Source organism: Centruroides sculpturatus, unplaced genomic scaffold (assembly GCF_000671375.1).
Source record: "Centruroides sculpturatus isolate CEXI.00-Female unplaced genomic scaffold, Cexi_2.0 scaffold424, whole genome shotgun sequence".
NCBI classification, from domain to species: domain Eukaryota; kingdom Metazoa; phylum Arthropoda; class Arachnida; order Scorpiones; family Buthidae; genus Centruroides; species Centruroides sculpturatus.
This window is the reverse complement of record NW_019384695.1, coordinates 509,425-534,883: the sequence shown is the minus strand read 5'-3', so window position 1 is coordinate 534,883 and position 25,459 is coordinate 509,425. Positions and strand designations below refer to the sequence as shown.

The following is a 25,459-nucleotide window of genomic DNA, read 5'->3' as shown; positions in this document are numbered from 1 at the left end:
GTGTAAACTGGTGGCGGAAGAGAGGGAGAAGGGAAATGATACTAAAACTTAACTTACATAACATAATGTAACAATAACTTAAAAATAACTTAGAAAAGATTTAAAAAATTATTGTTGTTTTATATTTTTATTTTTAATTTTTATTCACTGTTTTTTTCTTTCTTTCCTTCACTTTCACCAGCACTTTCACTGGATAGAGGTCTCTTGGTAGAATATCTATCCAAAGAAGTTTGGCTTTGCCTACTTTTTAAAATGTTTCTAAAATGACTTAAGCAAATGCCATTACTCCAAGCACCAATATGGTCAGTGTGAACCTTTTTGGGATGTTTCTTTTCAATAAAATCAGTCATTTTCTGATAATACCTCAAGATTTCCTTTATCAAGTGAGATCCTTCCACGATGAAGCAAACATGCAGACTGAGACTGATGAACAGAAGTGAATAAAAAATGGCGCTGCGAACTAATGTAACATCGTATGGTGAGTTTTTGTTCGTATCGTGGAGCAAAAATATGTTTGAATTTCATGTCATATCCTGAAAATTTCATATGCTGGGGCATTCGTATCTTGAGGTACCACTGTGTACTGTATTTACTCGCATATAAAACAACCTCACATATAGGACGAGGTGTGACTTTAAAGATCAAAATAAAGAAAATTACATTTATTAATACAGTTTTAATTTTATTTTGTTTAATTACAAATAAAATATTATCAAATGCATGTAAATTCACACATTGTCCTGCAAAAATTACTGGCATTTTAAACTTCAAAGAAAAATCTTGTAAAATCGGCAGCATAATTTGTTCATGTAAAGTTCAACAATTGGCAACTTTTTTTGCCAATTCTTAACAGTTGAATCTACTCAATGTCAATTACGCATATGAATTTCTCTGAATTCTGATATCCAAATAACCATCTGTTTTCACGTAGGAATGGATTAAAATTTATATCGTGCATCCATGATTTTGGAAACTTCAATCTGGAATTCAATTCAAAAGCTTTACTTTTTCTATTGCTATTCATCTTTACTCTTGACAATATACAAGAACGATTTGAACAACCCAGATAAAATAATTGTTTTTAAATACAAGAAGGTGAGTATCTGGTAAAAAATGCAAAGAAATGGTTCACAAAAATTATTTGCAAAAACGCAAAGAATCTTTTGCTCATGTGTATAGGAAGACCTAGGAATTTGAAGCTGTAATAAATGAATAATAACCTCGTCTTATATGTGAGTAAATACGGTAATTGTTTATTTCAGTCTCTTGACTATGATGAGTACATAAGCAATAATACATAATTTTCTGTGAAATTATATATTATTGCTTAAAATATTTCTGTGAAATTAAATTTCACACACATACTTCATAATTAAAATTAAGTATGTGTGTGAAATTTAATTTCACAGAAATATGTATCTACAGAAGCAAAAGCAGACTGCCAATTTTTTAACACATGCATTTGGAAAATCTACTTTATTATATAACTAGCAGACCTCGCCACGCCTTGTTGTGGCTCAAAATGTATCTATTATAAATGTATAACACTTCCCCCGTGGGGGAAAATTTTTCAAAAAATTTTTTCTTAGTGTACATTCTCTTGACGTACCCTATTAAAACGCAATCAAAAGCGCAAAAACCCGCATCTAAAATAGTATAATAGAAGCCAAGTTTTTCACAGTAAGCCTTAATCTTGTCCNAAAGGGGGGGAAGAAGGAGGAAGAGGCGATAGATAGATAAAGGTAGGATCCCTACAGTTTCTAAAATAGTATATGCAATTTAGGGGAATAAAACCAAAGAAGCTCTTTATATAGTAAATATGTTAATGTTATCATTCAGTTCTTGTCATCAGTGTAAGCTATTTCCAAAATTATCACAACAAACAGATTGTGGTAATCTATATATATAATCGAGACAGGTTGATGATAATAATAATAATAATAATAAGCACAGAGTCCAAACGGTTAGGAGTTGAAAGTTGAAATTTGGTACATAGGGTACGTCACGAGAATGCACACTAAAAAGGGATTTTTCAAAATTCCCCTTTGCGGGGGAGAGGGACAGGATTAAGTCTTCAACAATGGAAGTGTTAAGTAACAACAGTAGTGTCAACAATGGAAGTGTTAAGAATGGAAGTGTTAAAAATGGAAGTGTTAAGAGAAAGCAACATGCAAGATTTACAGATGCAGATGCGGTTTTTTGCGTTTTTGCAGGATATCAAACATATTTTTAGACCCATCTAAAAATTCTCTAATTATTAATTAATTAATCTGGAAACAGGTAAGATTAACTGTAATGTAATAACCTTAATCTTCGCTATCGTTACTTTTTGCCTGAGCAATGCAGGGCTTATCTGCTAGTTTTATAATACAATTGTAAAGTACAATAAACAGATTATACTTTATTTTAATTTAAAAATAACAAACTTTTGCTTTCCTAACATAAGTAAGATGAATATATAATCATTTTATTTACTTTAACAAAAATAACATAATACATATTAATTATAAATAATTTAACTTTATATTTTGTTTTTCTCATTGCAATTTTCTTCATTATAATACTTTTCAAAGCACCAAAATTAATAAATTATTGTGACCCATTCATAAAGAATATTTTTAATTTTAATAGTTATCTGTCACTTGATTATTTATTGGTCTTTGTTAGCCATCTTGCCACGAAAGTGCACCAATTGTCTGTGATGTCATACAATAATAATGGTAGCATTAGAAAGAAAGAAATAACTTGAATCTGTTAAAAAGGAGTCAATATATTCAATTAGATTTCATTTTGATTGATTTAATAAGGATTAACATCAAATATACTTGACCTGAATATGGATGATAAATTCCAAAATGTGCTTAATCAAATTAAATATGAACTTTCTACTCAATAACCATGTAACCAGCAAAAGAACCACTCACTTTAAAAAGCGAACATTTTTGTCCAATTTTTAAAAGGACATCTTCAGGTTGATGTCCCAAATTAAAATCTGTTAAAGGAGTTAAATTAAATATTTTGACATCTTTCAAGTTTTCTTTCTTTCTAATGTATACTCATGGACTTGTCTGTTCTTGTTTCATATGGTAATGGTAGCACATGCTTATTACTCATTTTTCACTAAGAATCACTTTTAATGGCAAATCAGTGTAAAATGTAACAATCATGAATGAATTCAAAGTGAGGAAGACATTGACAACAGATGCAAAATCATAAATGGTTACAATAATGATGAAATTATGTAGTCAAAGTGCATTTTTCTTTTTTACTTCTTTCTGCCCTGTGCACACTAAGAAGACCTTTTTTCATACTCATTATGAGTTTGGCCCACAATGAGGTGGAACTGGGTTGTAAAAGACAAGACTGTGTAAAAAAAATTCCGGGGATTGCTTGTTCAGATTCAATCACAGGTTCCTCAGAGTGGTAGGCTGACCCTTAAATCATCATGGTTATCCAGACATCTGTCAAAGTGCATTGAAGAGTTTATACAGCCTTAAATAAAGCACTTCTGCTATTATGTACCCTATTTGGAGCACAAGTACTTCTTGTGATGATACAAATTATATATAAAATGAAGTGTCCCAGATGCATTCATGTTAATATTTTAACAAAAATAAAAAATAAATATACTTATTAATTAAAGACAAATTAAATAAGAAATTTTAAAACTGAGTATTCCCCAATAAAATTCAGCATTTTCTTTTAAAAAATACAATTTTTTTCTTGTCAAATTAAGAACTTTTTTAAATATCAAATGAACTCTTTTTAAAAAATTTTAAGAATAATGCAAAATTAATAAAAGTCAAATATAAAAATTAGTGAATAATTTCTGTTTGCTGTCATCTAGTAGTGAAGTATATTTGTCACTATATTTAGATCAGGGGTTCCCAGTCAGTTAAAAAATTCGAACAAATCCTTTATCACACAGATTGTTTAAAACCCTTGTAGAAAAGGATGAATCTTCCCAAGCTGATTTTATCTTAAATACAGATATAAGATGGTTAAGTAAATGCAAAGCACTTGGCCAATTTTTTGATCTTTTGGAAGAAATAAAAAAAAGTCAAATATTTGAGAACAGTTAGATAACCTACAATGGTTGATGGACTTGGCTTTTTTAACTGATGACATATGTGAAAAATTGAACAGTTTAAACCTGGATCTCCAGGGAAAAAAATAAACATTTAGCTGAAATGATTAGCTCTATAAAAGCATTCAGAGCCAAAATACAGTTTTGGATAAATAATATGTTGAAAAATAATCGTGTATACTGATGAAAAAAGTGACTGATGAAGATAATTTTGACCAAACATTATTTATTACTCATCTTGAAAAACTTTTGGAACAATTTGAAAGTAGATTCCAGCAATTTATCATTATCAAATCCATGGCTACATTTTTTATAAATCCTTTTACTACACAAGTACACATTATTGAAACTGCTAAATCTATATATACATACATACATACAAGAAAAACTTCGGCCATACGTGGAGTGTTTAGCCGATGGAAAAGAGGGTAAGGGAAAGGGGGGGAAGAAGGAGGAAGAGGCGATAGATAGATAAAGGTAGGATCCCTACAGTTTCTAAAATAGTATATGCAATTTAGGGGAATAAAACCAAAGAAGCTCTTTATATAGTAAATATGTTAATGTTATCATTCAGTTCTTGTCATCAGTGTAAGCTATTTCCAAAATTATCACAACAAACAGATTGTGGTAATCTATATATATAATCGAGACAGGTTGATGATAATAATAATAATAATAATAATAAGCACAGAGTCCAAACGGTTAGGAGTTGAAAGTTGAAATTTGGTACATAGTTAGGGTACGTCACGAGAATGCACACTAAAAAGGGATTTTTCAAAATTCCCCTTTGCGGGGGAGAGGGACAGGATTAAGTCTTCAACAATGGAAGTGTTAAGTAACAACAGTAGTGTCAACAATGGAAGTGTTAAGAATGGAAGTGTTAAAAATGGAAGTGTTAAGAGAAAGCAACATGCAAGATTTACAGATGCAGATGCGGTTTTTTGCGTTTTTGCAGGATATCAAACATATTTTTAGACCCATCTAAAAATTCTCTAATTATTAATTAATTAATCTGGAAACAGGTAAGATTAACTGTAATGTAATAACCTTAATCTTCGCTATCGTTACTTTTTGCCTGAGCAATGCAGGGCTTATCTGCTAGTTTTATAATACAATTGTAAAGTACAATAAACAGATTATACTTTATTTTAATTTAAAAATAACAAACTTTTGCTTTCCTAACATAAGTAAGATGAATATATAATCATTTTATTTACTTTAACAAAAATAACATAATACATATTAATTATAAATAATTTAACTTTATATTTTGTTTTTCTCATTGCAATTTTCTTCATTATAATACTTTTCAAAGCACCAAAATTAATAAATTATTGTGACCCATTCATAAAGAATATTTTTAATTTTAATAGTTTAACAAATTTATTTCATTGTTCCAACCTTGAACATTGACAGAAAAAAAAATTTTATATTTAGATAGTAACTTCATATTATAAACAAGTAAAATGGCAAAACCATATTTGGGACAAGACTATGTCTTGGAGATTACTAAGCAGAATCACTCTGACGCTCAAGGCAGGTCTCATTCTCATTCTCCAATCTTCTTTGGTATCACATCACTGCTTTTGGGCGCAATCGTTCAAACTTCACCGGCCATGACCACGAGGTTGTCCACGATGCATTTTCGATGAAATTAACCTACCCAATTTTAAAATTTCTCTCCATTGCATGTCGGCCCGAGTTGAATTTTTGTCGATGTGTAATGAAAATTTTCCGTTTTTGGAAAAAATAATCATAGCTATTGTATCGCCTCCAAAATGATTTTTTATTTTGCACAAACAATATACAGTTTAACCCAATTATAACATCATTGGATGTAAAGACAACTCTAATATAACATCAAATTTTTATTGGTCCCACGATTTTACTATACTAGATAATGTTAAAAAATCTACTTGTAATGACATAAAACCCTGTTTTAATGTCATATTTGAAGCACTCCCAAATTTACAAAATTAGATTACAAATCTTATTTAGCAAAGAAAATACTACATGTTCAATCCTAGGGTCAGAGTCCACTTCCTAGAACGACTGTGGGTAATACTCTCACCACCTGACTTCAGTTTGCCTGGTTGTAGAGTCGCCATTTTGTATTTTATTTTAACACAGTTCCTTGAGTACCTACAAGTCTGGTTTTTTTGTGTGTGCATGATTTGGGCACCTAATACTCTGTGCCAAATTGCAACTCCTGACAAGTACTCCTTCATATCTCTAAGCTGGTAACCCAGTCAGCAGTATGATTTTATAAACAAGACATAGTCTTGTCAATAGCTACAGGTCATTTTATTTTCAAAACTTTGCAGTAAAAATTCAAGAAAATAAAATTTATTGCATGTTTATTTAAATGCTTCAAATATACAAATAAGTTCATATTCAATAAGATAGATAATCCTAATTAATTAGCTATATTTTAATTTAAATTTCAAATGAATGATTTTAATTACTTACTGTTTTGTTTCTCCTTGACATATTTCTAATGTTGGATCATTATATGTAAAACTTGCTTCAAATAAATCATTTATACATATTTTATAAATTCATAATAAATGTTAAGAAAAATATATGAATGAAAATTATTATTTTATAATAAGTTTACAATATCTTTTCAATCCAATAGAGTCTTATCTCCTTGTATAATTATATTCATTCTTTTAAGAAAATAGAACTAGTAGACTTTAAATATATTGCAAACTCAATTATTATATGTTGCTTTAACAATTTATTTTTATTGTAATCTTTGAAAAAGATATTGAAAGATATTACTTTGTTTTTAAATCTTGAATTTCTTACATATAGAAATTAATAAGTAACTTTTACTTATTAATTAAATTATCATCATAAAATTTTTAAAAGAACATTAAAAGAATATTAAAATAAAGTACTAAAAATGAACAATTCATTTTCATTATTAGTAATTTGTAATAATTTCAACAAGTTGAAAATTATATATTTAAACTTCAGTATGAAATACATACAGTAAAACCTGTCCATAAAGAAACCTCAACAAAATAAAAACCTCTTTAAATTTAAATAAAATAACTTCAGAATAGAGCTATTTTCTACATTAAGCATTGCAATCAGAATTTCTGACATATTGCATACTGCACATTGTGAGTTCAGCCAGGCCTACAATGGAACCAAACAGGTGATAAGGAATACAGCCTGACATATCCAAGACAGATCATCCAGGAAAATTTCCCAAAGAGTTGCTCACCTGGATTTAATCCCATGACCCCAGAGTGGTAAGTTGATGCCTTAACTGTCTCAGCCTTCTGGCAATCCCAAGAGTGATATATCAATTTTTGATTCTCAAAATGGCTTGTTTGCTGTCATTTGAGCTTGTAACGATCACATCCAATAACTCTTAGTATTCAAAAACTACATATTAAAAAATTATAATAAAGTTCTCCAAAATAATTAAAACTTTTAAGAATCAAATAGTTCTTGATTTTTCATATGAATAATCTCATCTTTAGTTGGAATCACTTTGGTGAAACAGTATAGTATAGTGTTTAAAATGTTTTCAATCAATCAAGTTTAACTTGGTTTAAATCACTTAGTAAAATGCAAACATCATTTTTGCTTTAATCAATGTCCATTTTGTTCATTCNGCTGTGTTCAAGGTCACCCAGCTGTGTAAACAATGACTCATTGGTGTTACATTTCACAGACAGGCGAAACAAAGGAAAATAAAATTTAAAGCTTTTTCTTCAAAATAAACGCATTTCTTTCGTTTTTTTTCTGTTTTAAGTATTTTTTACGTTTAATTGAAATCTATATAAAAAATGTCAATGTCCTTAAGGAGTTAATCCTAAAAATAAAAATACTGTATGCAATAAAAGCAATTTACTATAAAAATAAAGATATCTGTATGACATTTATCTGGTTTAGACATTAAAAAAGAAAATAATGCTACAATCTGTTCAAAACAGAAACTTGAAAAAATAAAAAATAATAATAATATTCAATATTGTGCAATTCCCATTTACACATTTTCATTTTTATATATTAACAGAAATATTATTTCCTTTATATCATAAAATATTGATAATTCTGAAGTTAAACTTCTTTGCTGGTATCAGTAAAACTTGTTCATGGAGACAGAAGAAAACAGAACTTACATTAGCTATAGTTGGTTTGTGTCAAATGCTAGTACCAGATGACTGGGGAAAAGTAATCCAAGACTTTTAATCCCCAAAATTAGAAAAATCTCTCATCAAATTCCTATTAGGATATAAAAGTGAATAGTAAAAACTTTGTGAACATTTTGTCTAATTTTGATTGCTTTTGTTTGAATTACACATTTTGAATCTACAATTTTTAAGTTCAGACCTTAGTCATAAGCATTGTATAAACATCAACATTTATATAATTTCCATTAAAAAGCTATAGTTATTACATAAAAATATGTTTTATAATTAAATATGAGATAAATTTGAAATGAAGTAATTGATTAAAAAGTCAATTTTTACAATTGAATTTGTGAAATTAGGACCCATTTTTGAAAAATAACAGATTAGTCAATTTGATTTAAAACAAAGATTTTACAAATAGAACAAAGTGTGTTCAAGGTTACTGAGCTCAAATTCAAGCAAACAAGCTACCAAAAAAAAAAAGCATCTAAAACTTGCCTGAACTGTAACAGAGAATAAAGAAAATGATAGTAGTAACTATAGACATGATTACAACAAGATCAACAACTAGTTTATCTTTGCTTTCAACTAACCATGCTGCACCACCAGTATCATTAGTAATCGACTAGTAATGAGAGAAACAAAAGCCCTGCCTATATTGTCTTATGTCAATTACAATCAGAATTTGTATTATAAGTTTGAACAAAAACATTAATGAAGAACAACTTTCACTCTCTATCTAAATTTATAAAATTGCTTGTCCTGACTCACTCACTGATTCATCATCGCCCAGACCAGACCGCTTAACCTAAAGAGGTGAAATTTGGTAGACAGTTAGGGGATGTCATGGAAACGCACACTAAGAAGGGATTTTTCGAAATTCCTCCGTGGAGGGGAGAGGGAGACGATTAAGGCTTAACCAAAACAACGGCTTCTAATGTACTATTTTAGATGCGATTTTTTGTTTTTATCTGCGATTTAGTAGGGTATGCCATGGCAATGCACACTAAGAAGGGATTTTTCGAAATTCCCCCACAGGCAGAAGAGGGAGAGGATTCAGTCTTCATCGAGTACTTAGGTGTATTAAATTAATAATATTTCAGACATTGTTATAAATATTTTTATCTATTTCGATTTTAAAAATGTTCGAACCATTTTAAATTTGAATTTGTTATTGCATATTGGTTCGATTACAGAACGATAGTAAACGTTCCAGAAAATTGATCAAATTGAAAATAGTTTGTTTGATTTTCGGCAATTCTCATCATTTTCGGTGGTAAGTGTTATATAACAATTACTACGGTTGTTGAAATACTGAATATAAATGGGGTTTGCTTGCAAAATCCATGCGGGCAAAGCCGCGAGTAACAGCTAGTGTTACATATAATCAGTAGTGTTGTTCAGCATTTTTAATTTACAATCATTTATGGTTTTGAACCAATGTGTACAGATACTTCAGTAATATACACTGCATTTCCAAACACCAATATTGTATTGTATAATAATTGCATAAAAACAAAATAAATTTTCAAAACAAAGAAGTTTTCTTTATAATAAGCTGCAAACATTAATATTTTTTACTGTAAATTTTATTTGCAGTAAAAATTTTACTGTAATTAAATTCAAGAAATAAAGTATAGCTATTCTAAAAAATTTATCATAATAAAAATCTGTCAATATAAGACATATTTATATCTCAACATATGAACATAATTATTGTCCAAATCTCTAAATAAGTTAATATTGTAATAATCATATTTGTTATTGGATCAACAATAATATTCTTTTATAATAGGGTATTGAAATTTTTTCTAAAAATTCTGTTAAAATCTTAATATATCAACATATTAATTTTAAATAAATCAAAGATTTTCTCTGTAGTTCTAAGTAAGGTATAAATAATAAACAACATAAACTTGCATTATGAAGTAATTTAACAATTATTTGATTTTTCAGTACTTTTTAAAAAATTAAATACATTCTTGAATTATATAATAAAAATTTTTTCACATAATTTTAGAAAAAACAATTGATCATTGTAAGGATACGACACTGCTTGCAGTTGAGTTTTATTCTGTGCAAATCATTTCTTGATGGAATAATTGTAAGCTCTGTAAAAGCCTGAAATAATAAATATTAAAATTTCATCTGAATTAAAAAAAAATTTAGTACAATTAAGTTACAAATAATTATAAAATCCATATAATTCTAAATATCTTTCCATTGCTATTTTTAATTTTAAAAAAAATTTCTTTAACTACTAATAATCATACATCTACTGATAATTAAATATTATTGGAATCTTTTTCAAACAACACTTTTTATTTACAAAAACAATCTACGATAAAATTATTTTTACAACAATTTTAAATTTAAATACCATATTTTCTTGATTTTAAGATGCATTTTTATCCATTTTTACTCTTCTAAAATAAAAATGCACTTTACAATCATTGATGTCATACATTCACAGTTCAAAATAACAAACAGAAATCATGAGTAGAACATGTGATAATTTCTGATGATTGACGCATTTTACACAAATAACAGAGGTTTTTAGTAAATCTGTCCAATGGTTATATAAGATCAATAAGCTTTACTGATAGTGAGAATTTAATTTAAACTCCTTTTCAACTTTTAAAATGTCTTCAAGAATGCATAATGCAGCATTAAAATGAACATAGAAACAAAACTGCCAAACTATATATTTTATGACATTTTTATTGCTGACTCTGATTGTGGGCACTAAGAGAGTTTTCCTAATGCCTATTGTGGATTTGGCCAGGCCACAATTGTAAGTTTGCCGACGTTGAGGGAGAATAAAGTCTATCTCGCATCAGAATGAGCCTAAGGGAAACCGCGTATGTGGGCGGTGGCGAAGGAGGCAAATGATGTACATGTGTTTTACAAGATAAAACCTGTTTATTTGTTCGAATTCATGCTTACATCGATATTGGACAATTCCAAAATCTCGCCGCTCCTGGGAACGGCGAAAGTTCGTATGTTTGGTTGCAGTTCGGGCAGACGAGAAGGATATCTGGACGAAGCAGAAGTTTGTTGTTACGTTGCGGCGTCCTTGGTGATCGGCGGATGCACAACACAATCTAAATCACCACTGTAGGCTTAATCCGGAAGAGACTCCCTTATAGTTTTTCCCCCACTGTTCACATTTTGGATTGGTCCCTCGTCCCACTCCTCGCTTCCCAATTGGTCTCTCCTTTGTCTCCAGGAGCAAGACGAAACCTTTTCGGGTCGCAGGAAAGGTCCGATTTGAGATGTCCATCTGATACCTCTTTGTCGACTCTGCTCGGTGACTGTTTATAAAACAATAACACCTGCACTCATAACTCAAGCCGTTATTTACCATTTTTTGAAGTCTAAGAATTTAACGATCCTTTTCATCTATCAAAAATTTACTTTTTTTTGTTCGATAGGTTTATCTCGGTCAACATTTTATAGACACGCGTGTCAAAGATCTACCTGTTTATGAGTGCTCGTATTAGAGTTTGTCTTCCACTAAGACCTTGACAGATAGTTTGACACATACTCGAACCGTTCCAAGTCTTGTTGTTTACATTTTGTGTCACGCAAGAATTTCACGGTTTACTCGAGTTCGAACCTCGTCTGGGAACTCACACAATGGGATAGCCAGGTGCTGAGGAATAGGGCCCAACATATCCAGGTTCAAACAAAAATTCCTGTGATTTTACAACTTTCCAGATTCAATCTCAGGTCCTCCAGAGCAGTAGGCTGATACCTTAACTGCATTAGCCATCCAAATGGCCATAAAACAATATTACAGATGTCATAAGTATAATCTCAAGTAATCACAATTTTAATTAATCATAAATTTTTTAAGATAACTTTAGAATTGTTAAAACAATTAAAATAATTATATTATTTTGAATTTTAAAATCACAACACTTCCAAACCTAAAATCTAGGTGAGAGGAACAAATGTTTTCAAACTTTACAAAGACCATCTTCAGGTTCTACTGGTCGAATGCAAATCAAGCAAAAACAGAATTTAAATAACATTTGTTGCATACAAACTTCACACGTGCAGAAATGCAGTAATAAGTTATAAACTAAAAATGAAACTGTGCAGAAATTTCATTCCATTTTGCTGGATGTTTGTATCACTTCATGAAAATTTTATCCCATACTATCTATATGTTTAATTATTATTTGAAGAGATGAGAGCAGAGTTGACTTTGACTGCCCCACAACCTCTATTTGAAGCATCTTCCATGCTTTGTTTGTAATTCCCTTTCTGTACTCACAGACAAAATATTTGCTGATCCTGGTCCACAAGTTTCAGAATGTGGACTTTTGTTCACAAGTCTGAACAGAAAATTCTATAGCAATATTGCCCAAACTAAGCCCTGAGTCAAATCAACACTCTTTAATCCAGTCCATGAATATATTTGACACATCACTTTAAATGCTAGAAACAGACCTACTTTTTCTATATATGAAATATACAAAATATTTGTGTACTATCTACTTATGCAGAATTTGGCTCTGACACCACTGGTCTAAAGTATGAAAAATCTTCCTCCCAGGAACTTCTTAAGAGCCAAATAGTTCCATTATTTATAACTTTCTTCATATACTTTTATAACCACTTAAAAGGGGTTTTTTGGATGAATAAACCAAAATGTTATGTCCTTCAAATCCAACACTCACCTGAGTTCAAGAATTACTTAGATGATGATATTTTCTAATACATTTTTTTTGCAAGATCAGTGGAGGTTGTTATTTTTATCATCATTCTGGTGTTCATTTAAACAGTTTAATAACTTTCTAGTTGTGGCACCTATGTAAAAGATCTTTGTTCCCTTATGCACTTGCTGTAATGGGACTATATACACTCAAGACTTCTCCAAAAGGGTAAGAGAAACCCTATCATTATATCATTACATAGAATTCTGCGAGTGACAGCTGCAGTTTGATGGTTTAGTGTGACCTCGTGTCTTTTATGAGCTTCAACTATTTGTAAAGTTACAGATCTTAAGCATGGGATAGAAGGCTTTGTAAATATTAGCTTCTAATAAGTTTAGGTTAAAAAACACTCCTATAATTAGAATAACATAAAGAAATTTTAAAATCAATATTCAAATTTTGCATATTCTTTTTCCATTTGAAGAAGATATTTTGAAATGTCAGAAGTACTTGCATATATTTAATTCATCAAAAAAAAAATAAATAAATCTAATTCCAAAAGATAGTTCAATTGTTTTCTTATAATTATTAGGCATTATAAGAGCTCATTGAGCTTATAAAGTTTTGTAAACATATTCATATGCAAATGTGAAAATGCTTATAAGTAACAAAATTTTAAAAATTTCTAACCATTCTTGTCAATTTAGATTTACATGGCTTATTTAAATCAGACATAAAAACTGACACACAAAATACAATAATTATTTAAATTCATGTATTCCAATTATTATTATTATTAATTTCAAGATAATGAATGATATTAATCAAGATTACTTACTATTAATGACTGTCTTTGAAAATTGATGTTGGTAATGCATAATACTTGATGACACGTATAAAAAAAAATAAAAATAATAATAATTATATATTAAATAAAAATAAATTTTAATTTAAATATTTTTACTATTTTATATCAATACAGTAAAACCCCGAGTATCTGAGATAAAAAACACCTCAGAAGCTGAAAAATACTATAAATATTCATAGAAAACTTCCATACTGGTTTCAACAGCTAAGTTTATTAACCTGATGATCTCTGATGATCAAAAACATTCATTTTTGCAATAAATTTAGTTGCTGGAACCAGTATGGAAAATGTCTATTTATTTCAAAAATGAACCTAACACCTATATGCAATTTATAGCAAATAACTATAAAGTTCTAACATTTCTGAGACCCTCATCAGGAATAAAACAAAAAACAGTTCTATCATTTGACAAAGAATACCTTTACATTTAAAAGATCAATTCCAAATATTCAAAAATATGTTTGATATGTGTCATGACGCACAGTTTAAAGCATAAAAATAAAAAAAAAGGCTTTCGACAATTCAATTGTTTACATGGCATGTTTTTTAGACATTAAAAAGTCTGTTAATTACTTCTTTATGCTAAAAATGGGTCATTTATGGCATCATTGATGACTTCAATTTTATTTCTATTAATCAATGTATTATTATATCAAGTTTATAATTGTATAAAATACAATCACTAAAATCCAGACAACAGAAACAACTAAAATCCAGAAAAACTCACTTTACTAAAATAAAATGAATGTTTTCAACATTTTTAAAATATTGTGTTTAAATACAATGGAATGCAAAATGGAAGATAGAATACAATTTGAAAATTAAATATCATCATCAGATTGAATGAAACATAATGCTATGTAGTTGAGGTCATCATATTTAAGCAATGGAGAAACACATATTGGACTAAAAGTATATTTTGAACAGAGACTTCATGCACTGTAAAAGGTCTCAGGCTTTCCTACATTTAATTGCAGAGTCTTTGGAGGACGCTTTATAGATTGCGTCCTCCTTATGCATTGTTAATGACTTCAACAATATATTGCAACTTATAACTATTAAACACCAAAATTGGCAGAACTCTTCTTTAATGAATATGACGTGGACAGTAGCTAACAACCAACGAAAAACATTCAGAGTGACATCATGTTTTGGAATCACTTTGGTGAAACAGTATAGTATAGTGTTTAAAATGTTTTCAATCAATCAAGTTTAACTTGGTTTAAATCACTTAGTAAAATGCAAACATCATTTTTGCTTTAATCAATGTCCATTTTGTTCATTCATAGTGGTTCAAATAAAAAGACAGAATAATGATTCACTGACTAGGAACAACCAACATGTAGGGACAATTTCACAAACAACAAATATCTGACTCAAGAAAGACATTACAATACCTTCTTGAGAATCCTTACTTACCAATCTTACTCCCACAGACTAAAATAAAAGAGTAACATGAAAGGTCACAGGTTCCACTTAGTATCAAAAGGTGAAAGCCATAGCAACAAAATTGGTTAAAGATATCACAAAAAAATGTTTCTCTACAACTGCTTTGAGTGACACAGATGCTAACAAATACATAGCTGCAGAAGAAGCTTACTTTGAACATGATGTGGTAAAAAACTTTGTGCATGCTATATAATAAAATTTGTAGTAAAATTTTGATTCCTTTTTGGCTCTACATTGTAAGTTATATGTACAGTATATATATAACACATCACTCAATAAATAATCTGATGATATTTAATTTTCAAATTGTATTCTATCTTCCATTTTGCATCACTCAATAAATCTCCAGTCTGACACATATATGGCAACACGGTTGACAGACCCATACGATTTCTAGATAGTACTAATCTTCAAATGATGTGTCAAAATTTTGTGACATTCTGACAATTAGTTTACAGCAGGGGTGTCCAACCTTTTTGTTTCTCTGGGCCGCATTAGAAGAAGTCAAGGAGTTTTGGGCCACCAGCAGTAGCGTAGCGTAGGGGGGAGCGGCAGGGGCGACCCGCCCCGGGCGGCACTTTTTAGGGGTCGGCAAAATTTCACAATAAATAATAATAATATCTTGTAAAAATTTGTACCATTTTATTTCATATTTTCATCCACCTACGACTCGGACTAATTAAAATGAGCACGGCAATAGTGTTACCATCCATCCGGATAGTCCGCGAATCGACTCGCAGTCCGGGGATATCATGCGCAACCTGTTGACCTTATTTTATTTTTGTTTTTTGTTTTTTTTCTTTGATTGTGCGATTCATTTGTAATCATATACACCTCCAATATCCAATAGTGCTAGGTCATTTGCGTTACTCCTATCCAAGTCTCCCTAGTCGCTAACTGTAACTGATTTAGAACGGGCATGCACTGCAAATTATTCTTCGCATTGCAAAATGATATACGCATGCGTCAGGAATTTCTGTTCGAACAAATCTCACCTGCCATCAGGGTTGGCGATTTAAAAAATGTGGCAACACTAGCACGAAATTTTTCATTACTTATTCTGTGACGAAACTGAATTTTAGTCTTTTAAATTGAGATACCTAAATAAGGGGCGGTGAAATTTTCCTCTGCCCCGGGCGGCTGACACCCAAGCTACGCCACTGGCCACAAGTACTGTACATATAATATATACTTGTGGTTCAATATACAAGTATATTTAAGGATTATCATGTCTAGATTATAATAATAAGTATTAAAACTTTATCAAGATAAAGGATATTTTAAAAATTACTTCTACAGACACTTTTAATTTTTATTTAGAAATAGATAAATTCATTTATTATAAAGGAGACAAAAATTTATTTGAAAAACACAAATATTTGTTTTATTTGAGTCTCTAATTAATAATAAGCAACGAAATAGAAGAGAAGGTGGTATTATGGAACCCCAATTATATTTTAGTGAACTGTAAACGAAGTATCATAACTACACCCACATTTTTTGTGCGAAAAGTACTGGTAACTAGTAAACTAAATGTTCCTAATTGGATTTTTCGCTAGTGAAATTATAAGTATGGTTTTTGAAGGCTTTTGTACAAAAAGTCCAAAAGTAGGCTTAGAGAAAATCGGGTGGTAATATGGAACCTTACTGTATATTTTCAAAAAAATGCTTTAATGTAGCCAAAAACAAATAGGAAAGGACAAAAAATGTTAAATAATTACAAAATTATTTACTCCAATGTATTTTATCGCAAAAATGCTTTTATAATAGAAAAATATGACCTCCATCAACAATATATATTCCAGCAGCTCTTTTTCGATATTTTCAGACTTTCTACCTAGTGTCTTTTTCCCAAATTGCTCCGGACGAATGTCTGATTGCAAAGAGAGAGTTCGGAGGAGTTGAGTTCCATATTACTGTAAAAGCACCAAAGGGGTCCGTATTTCACGCATCGCCATCTCGAATTAACTTATGTCTGTCGAGACCAAAATTTAAAAAACGTGAACATCACACAGATTAATATGTACCCCTAAGTCTCTGGAACGGAATACATGCACCAGTGAACCTACAACTACACGATTTATATTTTAAAAATAATTAAATTCACTTAGCATTCAAAACTTGCGAATTTTGAAAAAAACAAATTTGCTGATTAAATGCGGACAACAGTTTAACTGAAGTAAAACGGGTTTTCCCCTTGCTATGGATGTCTGCCTAGTTCAGTTTAGCCACATTCCGCTACAGTTCGCCTTTATTATCAGTTCGAAATGGGGTGGTTCCATAATACCTGCAGTGTTCCATAATACCACCTTCTCCTCTACCATTTTAAAGTGCATTTTTATTCAACTAATATAAATAATATGTAGCCCAAAAGTAGCCAAAGCGCCAAATGATATTTTTTACGTCAAACAAAAAAAATAGCCACATTTGGCGCAATGTAGCCAAATCTTGCAACGTTGGAAAAAATACTAAATAAAGCTGGAGTTGTGAATCAAAGGATTATAGACCCAAGTGCAGGAAAAGAAGAGAAAGGACAAAAGATAAAATAGTGAGAAAGGTTGGAAAATTAAGGGTCAACAGAAGATCTATTTAACCTTTCTCACCACTACATCTTTTGTTTTTCTCATCGTTCCCTCCTTTTCAGAAATTTGGATCTATAATCCTTTGAGTCACAACTCCAGCTTAATTTAGTAATCCTTCCGCATTCACACGTCTCCAAGTATTTGAAAATATTTACTTTCCACTCAAGAATAATATACGAATAAAGGTTTACGGCTTTGTGAAGCTTCTTTTTTGAGTTTATGCCGTTGAAATAGATAAATAATAAAAAAATTAAAACATTTTGTCGGTTCTGTTTACATGTTTATTGGGCCGCATTGAAACTTGCCTTGGGCCGCATGCGGCCCGCGGGCCGCGGGTTGGACACCCCTAGTTTACAGGTTACAGTGGTTTTAGTAATGCCAGTTTTGTAATTTTCGAAACAATGGATAAAAAGAATTTCATGTGCTGATTAAACATTGGTTTTTGATGGGGAAAAATACTGATGGCTTGATAAGCATTATGGAGATTCTGCACCAGGAAAATCAACTATCATTGATTGGTAGGCTGAATTTAAACATGGTTGTACAAACACCAATGACGCTGAACACTCTGGTTGCCCAAAATTATCAGTTGTTCGGAAAACATAAAAAAAGTCCACAAAATAGTTTTGAAAGACCATAAAGTGAAGTTGTATGAGATAGCTGACACCTTAAAGATATCAGAAGGTAGTGTGTTTACAATTTTACACAAGAATTTGAGAATGCATAAGTTGCTTTCAAAGTGGGTGCCATGTTTGCTCATATCGGACCAAAAACAACAACGCATTGATGATTCAGAGTGCTGTTTGGAGCTGTTCAAGCAAGATAAAAAAGATTTCTTGCATCAATATGTGACAATGGATGAAACATGGATTCATTACTACACACTTGAATCAAAAAGATCGTCAGCTGAGTGGACAGCAGCCAGTGAAAGTCGTCCAAAGCAACCAAAAACTCAAAAGTCAGCTGGCAAGGTTATGGTATCCGTATTTTGGGACGTGCATGGTATTTTGTTCATCAACTATCTTGAGAAAGGTAAAACTGTCAATAGTGAATATTACATGGCACTATTGGATTGACTGAGTGTAGAAATCAAGAAAAAATGTCCTCACATACAAAAGAAAAAAGTGCTGTTCCATCAAGACAATGCCCTGGGTCACAGGTTGATGAAAACGATGGTTAAATTGAACGAATTACGCTTTGAATTGCTTGCTCACCCACCATACTCTCCAGATCTGGCCCCCAGCAACTAATGGCTATTTACTGACATCAAAAAGATGCTCCACAAAAAGAAATTTGGCTCAAATGAAAAAGTGATAGCCAAAATTGAGGCCTATGAGAGCAAAGACAAATCGTTCTATGAAAAAGGCATTGAAAAGTTAAAGGAGCGTTGGAATGAATGTATCACTCTTGAAGGAGAGTATGTTGATGAATATAAGTTGAATTTCTAAAAAAAAATTGTTTTTCTTAGTTAGACCGGAGACTTATTGAGTGATGTGTTAACCTTTCAATCCACTGAAAAAATGGTTTAAATAAAAAAATTTACAAGATTCACTCAAATTATTTAACCAGTATTGAATTTTTAAAATGAAAAATATTCAAGAAAAATATCAAAAGAAAAATATCCAAGTTTCAACCCTGAATGTATATGTTTTTATCCATCTGTCTCATACTTAGAAAACTGTTAATCGATGATAATTAACCAGAATTCAAAATTATAAGAGAGGATAGATTTTTATTTTTTATTGGCATTTTTTTCGATAGCTGATACCTTCTCTCAAGCAAAACATGTCTTTCCATGTGTTCAACAAAACTCCAGGGAATTGTTAAGATGTGTTACTAAATTGACCAACACTGTACTAAGTACATCTCTCAATGGTGTAGAGACGTTACAAACAGCTACATTTACTCTACAAAACGCAGCTGCACCTACCCACATCATGGACANACCAGAATTCAAAATTATAAGAGAGGATAGATTTTTATTTTTTATTGGCATTTAATTAGAAAAAATTAATAGATTTATATAATGTAAACCAAAATGGATTTACATTATATAAATCTATTAATTTTTTCTAATTTTAAAAACAAATTGGAAAATTAATTATTGTTTTCAAAACAAATTCTATTAATCCTTCATTTAAAATTATCACATGATGACACTGAATACACATTTCCAAAGCATGATTCATAAATATTGTTAAGTTCAATTGTAACATGTGTCAGGTGTGTGGATGTCAGCAAGTGTTGATGGACAGTCCACAGCTTTGTCACACATGTCAAGTGGGTGAGATAATAGTATCCCCAAGAATGTAGGGTGAGATTGTTCCGCCTAGAGAGGGAGAAATTGTGTGCTACTTTGTGGTGTATCGAGTCAGTACTGACTGGGGAGCTAACCAGAGTGGGTAGCTGTGTGGCTGGTCAGGAACCAGTATTGTAATTATCAAATAATTGTCGGGTGCCAGAGAGTTGCTCGATTGTGGAGTGCCAGAGAGTCACTCGCTGATTTGGAGACATTAAAGTGTAATTGTGTTGTTATTGTTAGAAAGGAAGTGTGTACTGTGTTCTTTTAAACCATGAAAACGAGAACATTTTACACCACCATCATCACAACAAATATCAATAATATTAAATATTTTATTAATGAATACAGTAGAGCATCGATTATCCGACTCAATTGGGGACTCAGGTTGGTCAGATAACCGAAAAGAATGAAAAAAATACATTATTAGTATAGTATATTAGTATATCCCATGTAATTAGTATATTGCTATTAACCAACTTTGCGTTGAACTTTTATCGATGTTAAGCCTAACAAATTTTTTTTTTAAATAATAATCGTCACTATTGTAGCGTTAAAAATTATTTTTAAATTATTTTATTGCTCACAAAACAAACAACCACTCATAATTAGAAAATTAAGTCTCGTTTAAATACTGGCCTCCCTTCAATGGTCGAGCTATGTTGCCAGCTAAAACATGCAAAAATTTATAAAAAATTATATTAAAGTAGCCAAGACATAGCCAAATATTGTAGTGCCACATCACTAGCGGACAATTGAAATTTGCCGACTAGAACGGTCGGTTAACCGAGGTGACGGTTAATCGGGGGTCGGATAATCGATGCTCTACTGTATTTCAAAAAGAAAAAAAATATTGTTTTCTTTTAAAATAATTTTACAATTTGTATTGTAATATTTGAATGTAGAAAACCTTTCTAAAGTAAGATTCACTATACAGTCACATTGCTCTATTAACTAATTAATTCCCTACTGGTAGGATTTCTCATTTCCCAGTCTTTTGCATATCCTGGAATTTCGGGAAAAAAGTGAACTGTTTCCCGGGATAGAATTAATTATTTTTAAGATATACAAAATATCTTGAAGGATAATTTTCATTTTTTAAATAAAACATAATACAAAATATTATTGTAAATTTTTATAATAAGATTTTAAAAAGCAAAGATGGTCAATACTCCAATCACTCAATCTGATTCTTATTTCAGTAATGAAAAGTACTGCTATCGAGAATGCCCTTTCTGATTCAATTGATGTGAGTGGAATCATGTTTAATGCATTTAAGAAAAGACAGATGTTATGCGTTTTTTCACCTGTAGCCTGGAAGATTCCTAGTTTGTTTTCGAGATTGTAATACTTCTTTTGCTCTCTAGTATTCTTGATTTGTCTACCTTGGCTACTCTAATAGCAGCATCAAGCTTACACCTGATAAATTGGCAGTTTTTTTGGCTTTAATAATCAGGTTTATGAAGAAAAACTTCATACTCATTTGTACCCTTATGCAATTTGCACAACCTGGTGTTATGCAGTTATTGAAGATACTTGGCATGGTTAAAAATTAAGACAGCATAAGCACAATTATTCCAGATATTACAGGTTCTGACAAGTAAAGAATTTTCAAAGTCTTGCCACAAATAAGCTACATACTGATTATTGACCATTTGTGACATGCTATAACAAGCAAAAATTTAAAAAACTAATAAGTTAGCTTTAAAATTAATAAATACAAATATATTCTGACAGTTTATGAGTTAATTATACTTTCTATTTGCAAAATTTCCTCAACCTTAACACAAAATAAGAAAGTGAAACTTTTTAAGAAATTTGCAGGATTTCCCGGAATGAGAAGAATTTCCCAGAATATTTCCAGGGTTAAAAATCAACTGGTATCCTGGGACCCCGTTTGAGAAACCCTACCTACTAGAAATATCATATTGTTTGGCACATTCAAATGATCAAAAAAACTACAAATGGATATGAGATGATACGAATAAACTTGACAACAGAGCATATGAAATTGCTTAACTTATAGATCTATAGAAATCATTTTATTTTAAATATTATAGTTTAGAAATATTTTAAATGATTTGGCTAACTTTATATATCATTTGCCATTTATAGATAGATATTGATTAGAATCAATTGAAATAATTTTAGATCAAACATACAAGTCAAGCTCTGAATGAGACAGTTGGGACCTTATCAGAGCTGTAGAGCATACCCATAAAAGCAAAAAAGTCAATGGAACCATACCAAATAGACACCCACAAATGCTGTAAATAATCAGGCTATAATTTAGAAAAAGTAATTATAAATTACAAATTAATTTGACACTACAGGGAGGCATTAGGCACCATCTCATATTAAAATTAATAATTATAATTTTAATACAAGCCAAGTATAGCCCAATTATTTACAGCTGTTGTGGGTGTCTATTTGCTATACATCGGGCTTCTATTGGTATTTCTACATGGAGCCATACCTCTACAAACAACCCTTCCCATGATACAGACAACTGCATTAAATTATATCATTTGACAATATTTAAAATAATAATGACTAATTTCACTTAACATTAATACATATTTTTGTATTGTCAACTGATATAAATTAATATGAATTGTTATAAAGTGAATATTTCAGATTACAAAGTGAAAAACAAACATTTCATATCCTTTCATTCTCAATGAACATTAATAAATTGTATCTATTACCCAAATGATCTATCTATTAATGTTCATTGGAAATGAAATGAAATGTTTGTTTTTCACTTTCAAATATGAAATATTCACTTTATAACGATTAATTTATATCAGTCGACAATGTCAGGCTCACATCAGTTGTATTGAAATGATACATATATCATTTCAATACAACTAATGTGAGCCTGACATGAAATACTCATTCAAAACAATTTGTATTAAACGATATCAGTTGACAATATTTCAAATGATACCAATTTCAATTATCTCAATTAACATCATTTAAATTTAAATTATTCCAATTATACTATTTCAAATGTCACCAACTGATGCTTTCACTAGGGATTAAGAATGTAAACAAAGTTTTAACAGTAAGTTAATCTCATTAAGTTAAGTTCAGTAACTTATAGATTACATCCATACTTATTAATATAAATTAACTAATTCTTAGATAATCTAATCTACTAAACAACGTAAAAACTTATAATTTAAATGGTCTGGGAGTCTCGGGAGTTCTTTCTCCTTTTTTCATTTTGCTGCAATTCAGATCTTTCACATACACGTTACTTTGGTAACGTGTATTTCATTTTACTTTTCAAAAAACAATACACGACTTTCTCTCCGCAAATACAAAACCGGAAGCATGTGTGATTTTTGACGTTGCCAACTCGATGACGAAATTTATTTATATATAATTTTTTTTTTTTTTTTTTAACTCTGTTCTCCTTTTGAGCGCTAAAGCGGAGGTTCACTAAATAGTAACTATTTATATAATATAAAAATATACTACTACTTGCACCATCAGAATAATATTGAATTATGGCAGTTACTTTTTGGCCGATGGCCGAGCTACCATCGCTCTGGGGAATCCGAGATTAAATCCGGATGGGTCGAAAACACCAAGAATTTTTCGGGGTAGTCCGGATATTTTGGGTTCCAGGGGCGTCCAGAGTCGTCGCCAGGGGCAGGACCCAAAATTTACATTGGCCCCTAGTAAATAATTACAGGTAACCCTCGTATAACACGGTAGTTACGTTCCAAAAAATTGCCGTGTTATGCGAATCCGTGTTATACAAAACAAAGAACTAATACGAAAAGGAGGGTTAGATTCCAAAAATTAAAAATTATGCTAGTATATTTTCATAATTAAGATAAATATCTTTATTAAAATTTTTTTAAGTGATACATATTAATATAAATTAAACAATATTTTCTTCGTCATCACTAAAAACACTATTAATTAACCGAGAGCGTTTTCTTTTTGGCAAGTTATCCTTATCCTCTAAGCATTTTTCTGCTTTATCTTCAGATCCATGCTTTACCTTTTGCAAAATGTATGTAATTTTAGATTGCTTGCTTCTAGTTAAAAGGTCCTTATAAATTTCCTTATATGGTGCTAAGCACTTATGAAGAATAAAGCAAGTATGGAATGAAGGAAAAACATTCGGCAACATCAGAAGCAGAAGCGTCGCGATCTGGCAACATTGAAACACATTTCGAGAAGGACCACCTGTATCGACAGAAGGCGAGAAGAGAAAATTTACATACTTAAGTACTAATAGTTCATGAAAATAATAATTTTCGTGAACTATTATTAGTTAAGTATGTAAAAATTTATTACATTTCCTGTTGTACGAGGGTTTTACCCATTTCTCGAACCGTGTCAGAGTGAATCCGTGCTATAAAAGTACCGTGTTATACGGGGGATGGTAGCAATTCTCGAACCGTGTTAGAGCGAATCCGTGCTATAGAAGTGCCGTGTTATACGGGGGTTACCTGTATTTGAAAATTTATTTTGAGTTTTATTTTCCCGGCTATTATGTATACATAACAAGGGAAAATATTGGAATCGTGTTAAATTTGATCCACCGAGCTTTAATGCAAATTTCTGGGTTCGGGAGTCGTTTTAAAGCCCGTGAACTTAAAAATGTCAAAAAATGGAGAAAAATTCCGTGGATGTTTTTGTATGTTTGTGTGTTGGAGTTTATTTCGTCTAATTAACAGCCTAGACCAGGGATGACCAATTCTCGGCCCACTCCGGATGGCCGAGAGGTCACGGTGGCAGCTTACCGCTCCGGGAGACCCGAGTTCGAATCCTAACAGGTCAAAAAATCCCCAAGAATTTTTCGGGGGGTGGTCCGTTCAGATATGTCGGGTCCCGTCTCTCACCACCATTGTGGGCCTGGTCGAACCCATAATGAGCTTGCAAAAAAGAGTCCCTCTTAGTGCCCACAGGGCGAAAAGAGTTTAAAAAAAAGTCCTCGGCCCACTGAACCCTAAATTTTTTAGGTACAGTACACTTTCATTTATTTTGATAAAGTTTGTCGTAAAAATTATTCTCGTTTCACTGGATACACTTTAATGTCGAAATGGCGTAAATGGTGCTAGAAAATTGTTTTATCTAGAAAACTGTTATGCATGGTAATACATACTGTTTGAACAATTCTTTTCGTGCATGAAAACATCAAACTGCTGAAAGAAATATGTCGATTGATTCCCATTTAACTAACATTCTTAGAATTAAGACTAGTACCATTAAAGCAGATACTCGTATTGGCAATATTATAAAAGGAAGGCAATGTCAAAAATCGCATTGAATTTATTTATACTTTGTGTGAGTATAATTTTTTAATGTCAATAATACAGAATTTTTTGTAATT

The 25,459-nt window shown here is 31.0% G+C and overlaps 1 protein-coding gene across 1 annotated transcript; it reads right to left on the bottom strand.

Annotated features, from left to right (window-relative positions):
- Positions 1 to 6,546: 6,546 nt before the first annotated feature.
- Positions 6,547 to 23,464, bottom strand: LOC111627432 (transcription initiation factor TFIID subunit 2-like). The gene is made up of 4 exons (XM_023371000.1): positions 23,285 to 23,464; positions 13,744 to 13,798; positions 10,290 to 10,362; positions 6,547 to 6,647 (listed from the first exon to the last, which is right to left on the bottom strand). The coding sequence occupies exons 1-4, from the start codon at positions 23,329 to 23,331 to the stop codon at positions 6,553 to 6,555; spliced, it is 270 nt and encodes an 89-aa protein (XP_023226768.1). The 5' UTR covers positions 23,332 to 23,464; the 3' UTR covers positions 6,547 to 6,552.
- Between the last annotated feature and the right edge of the window lie 1,995 nt (positions 23,465 to 25,459).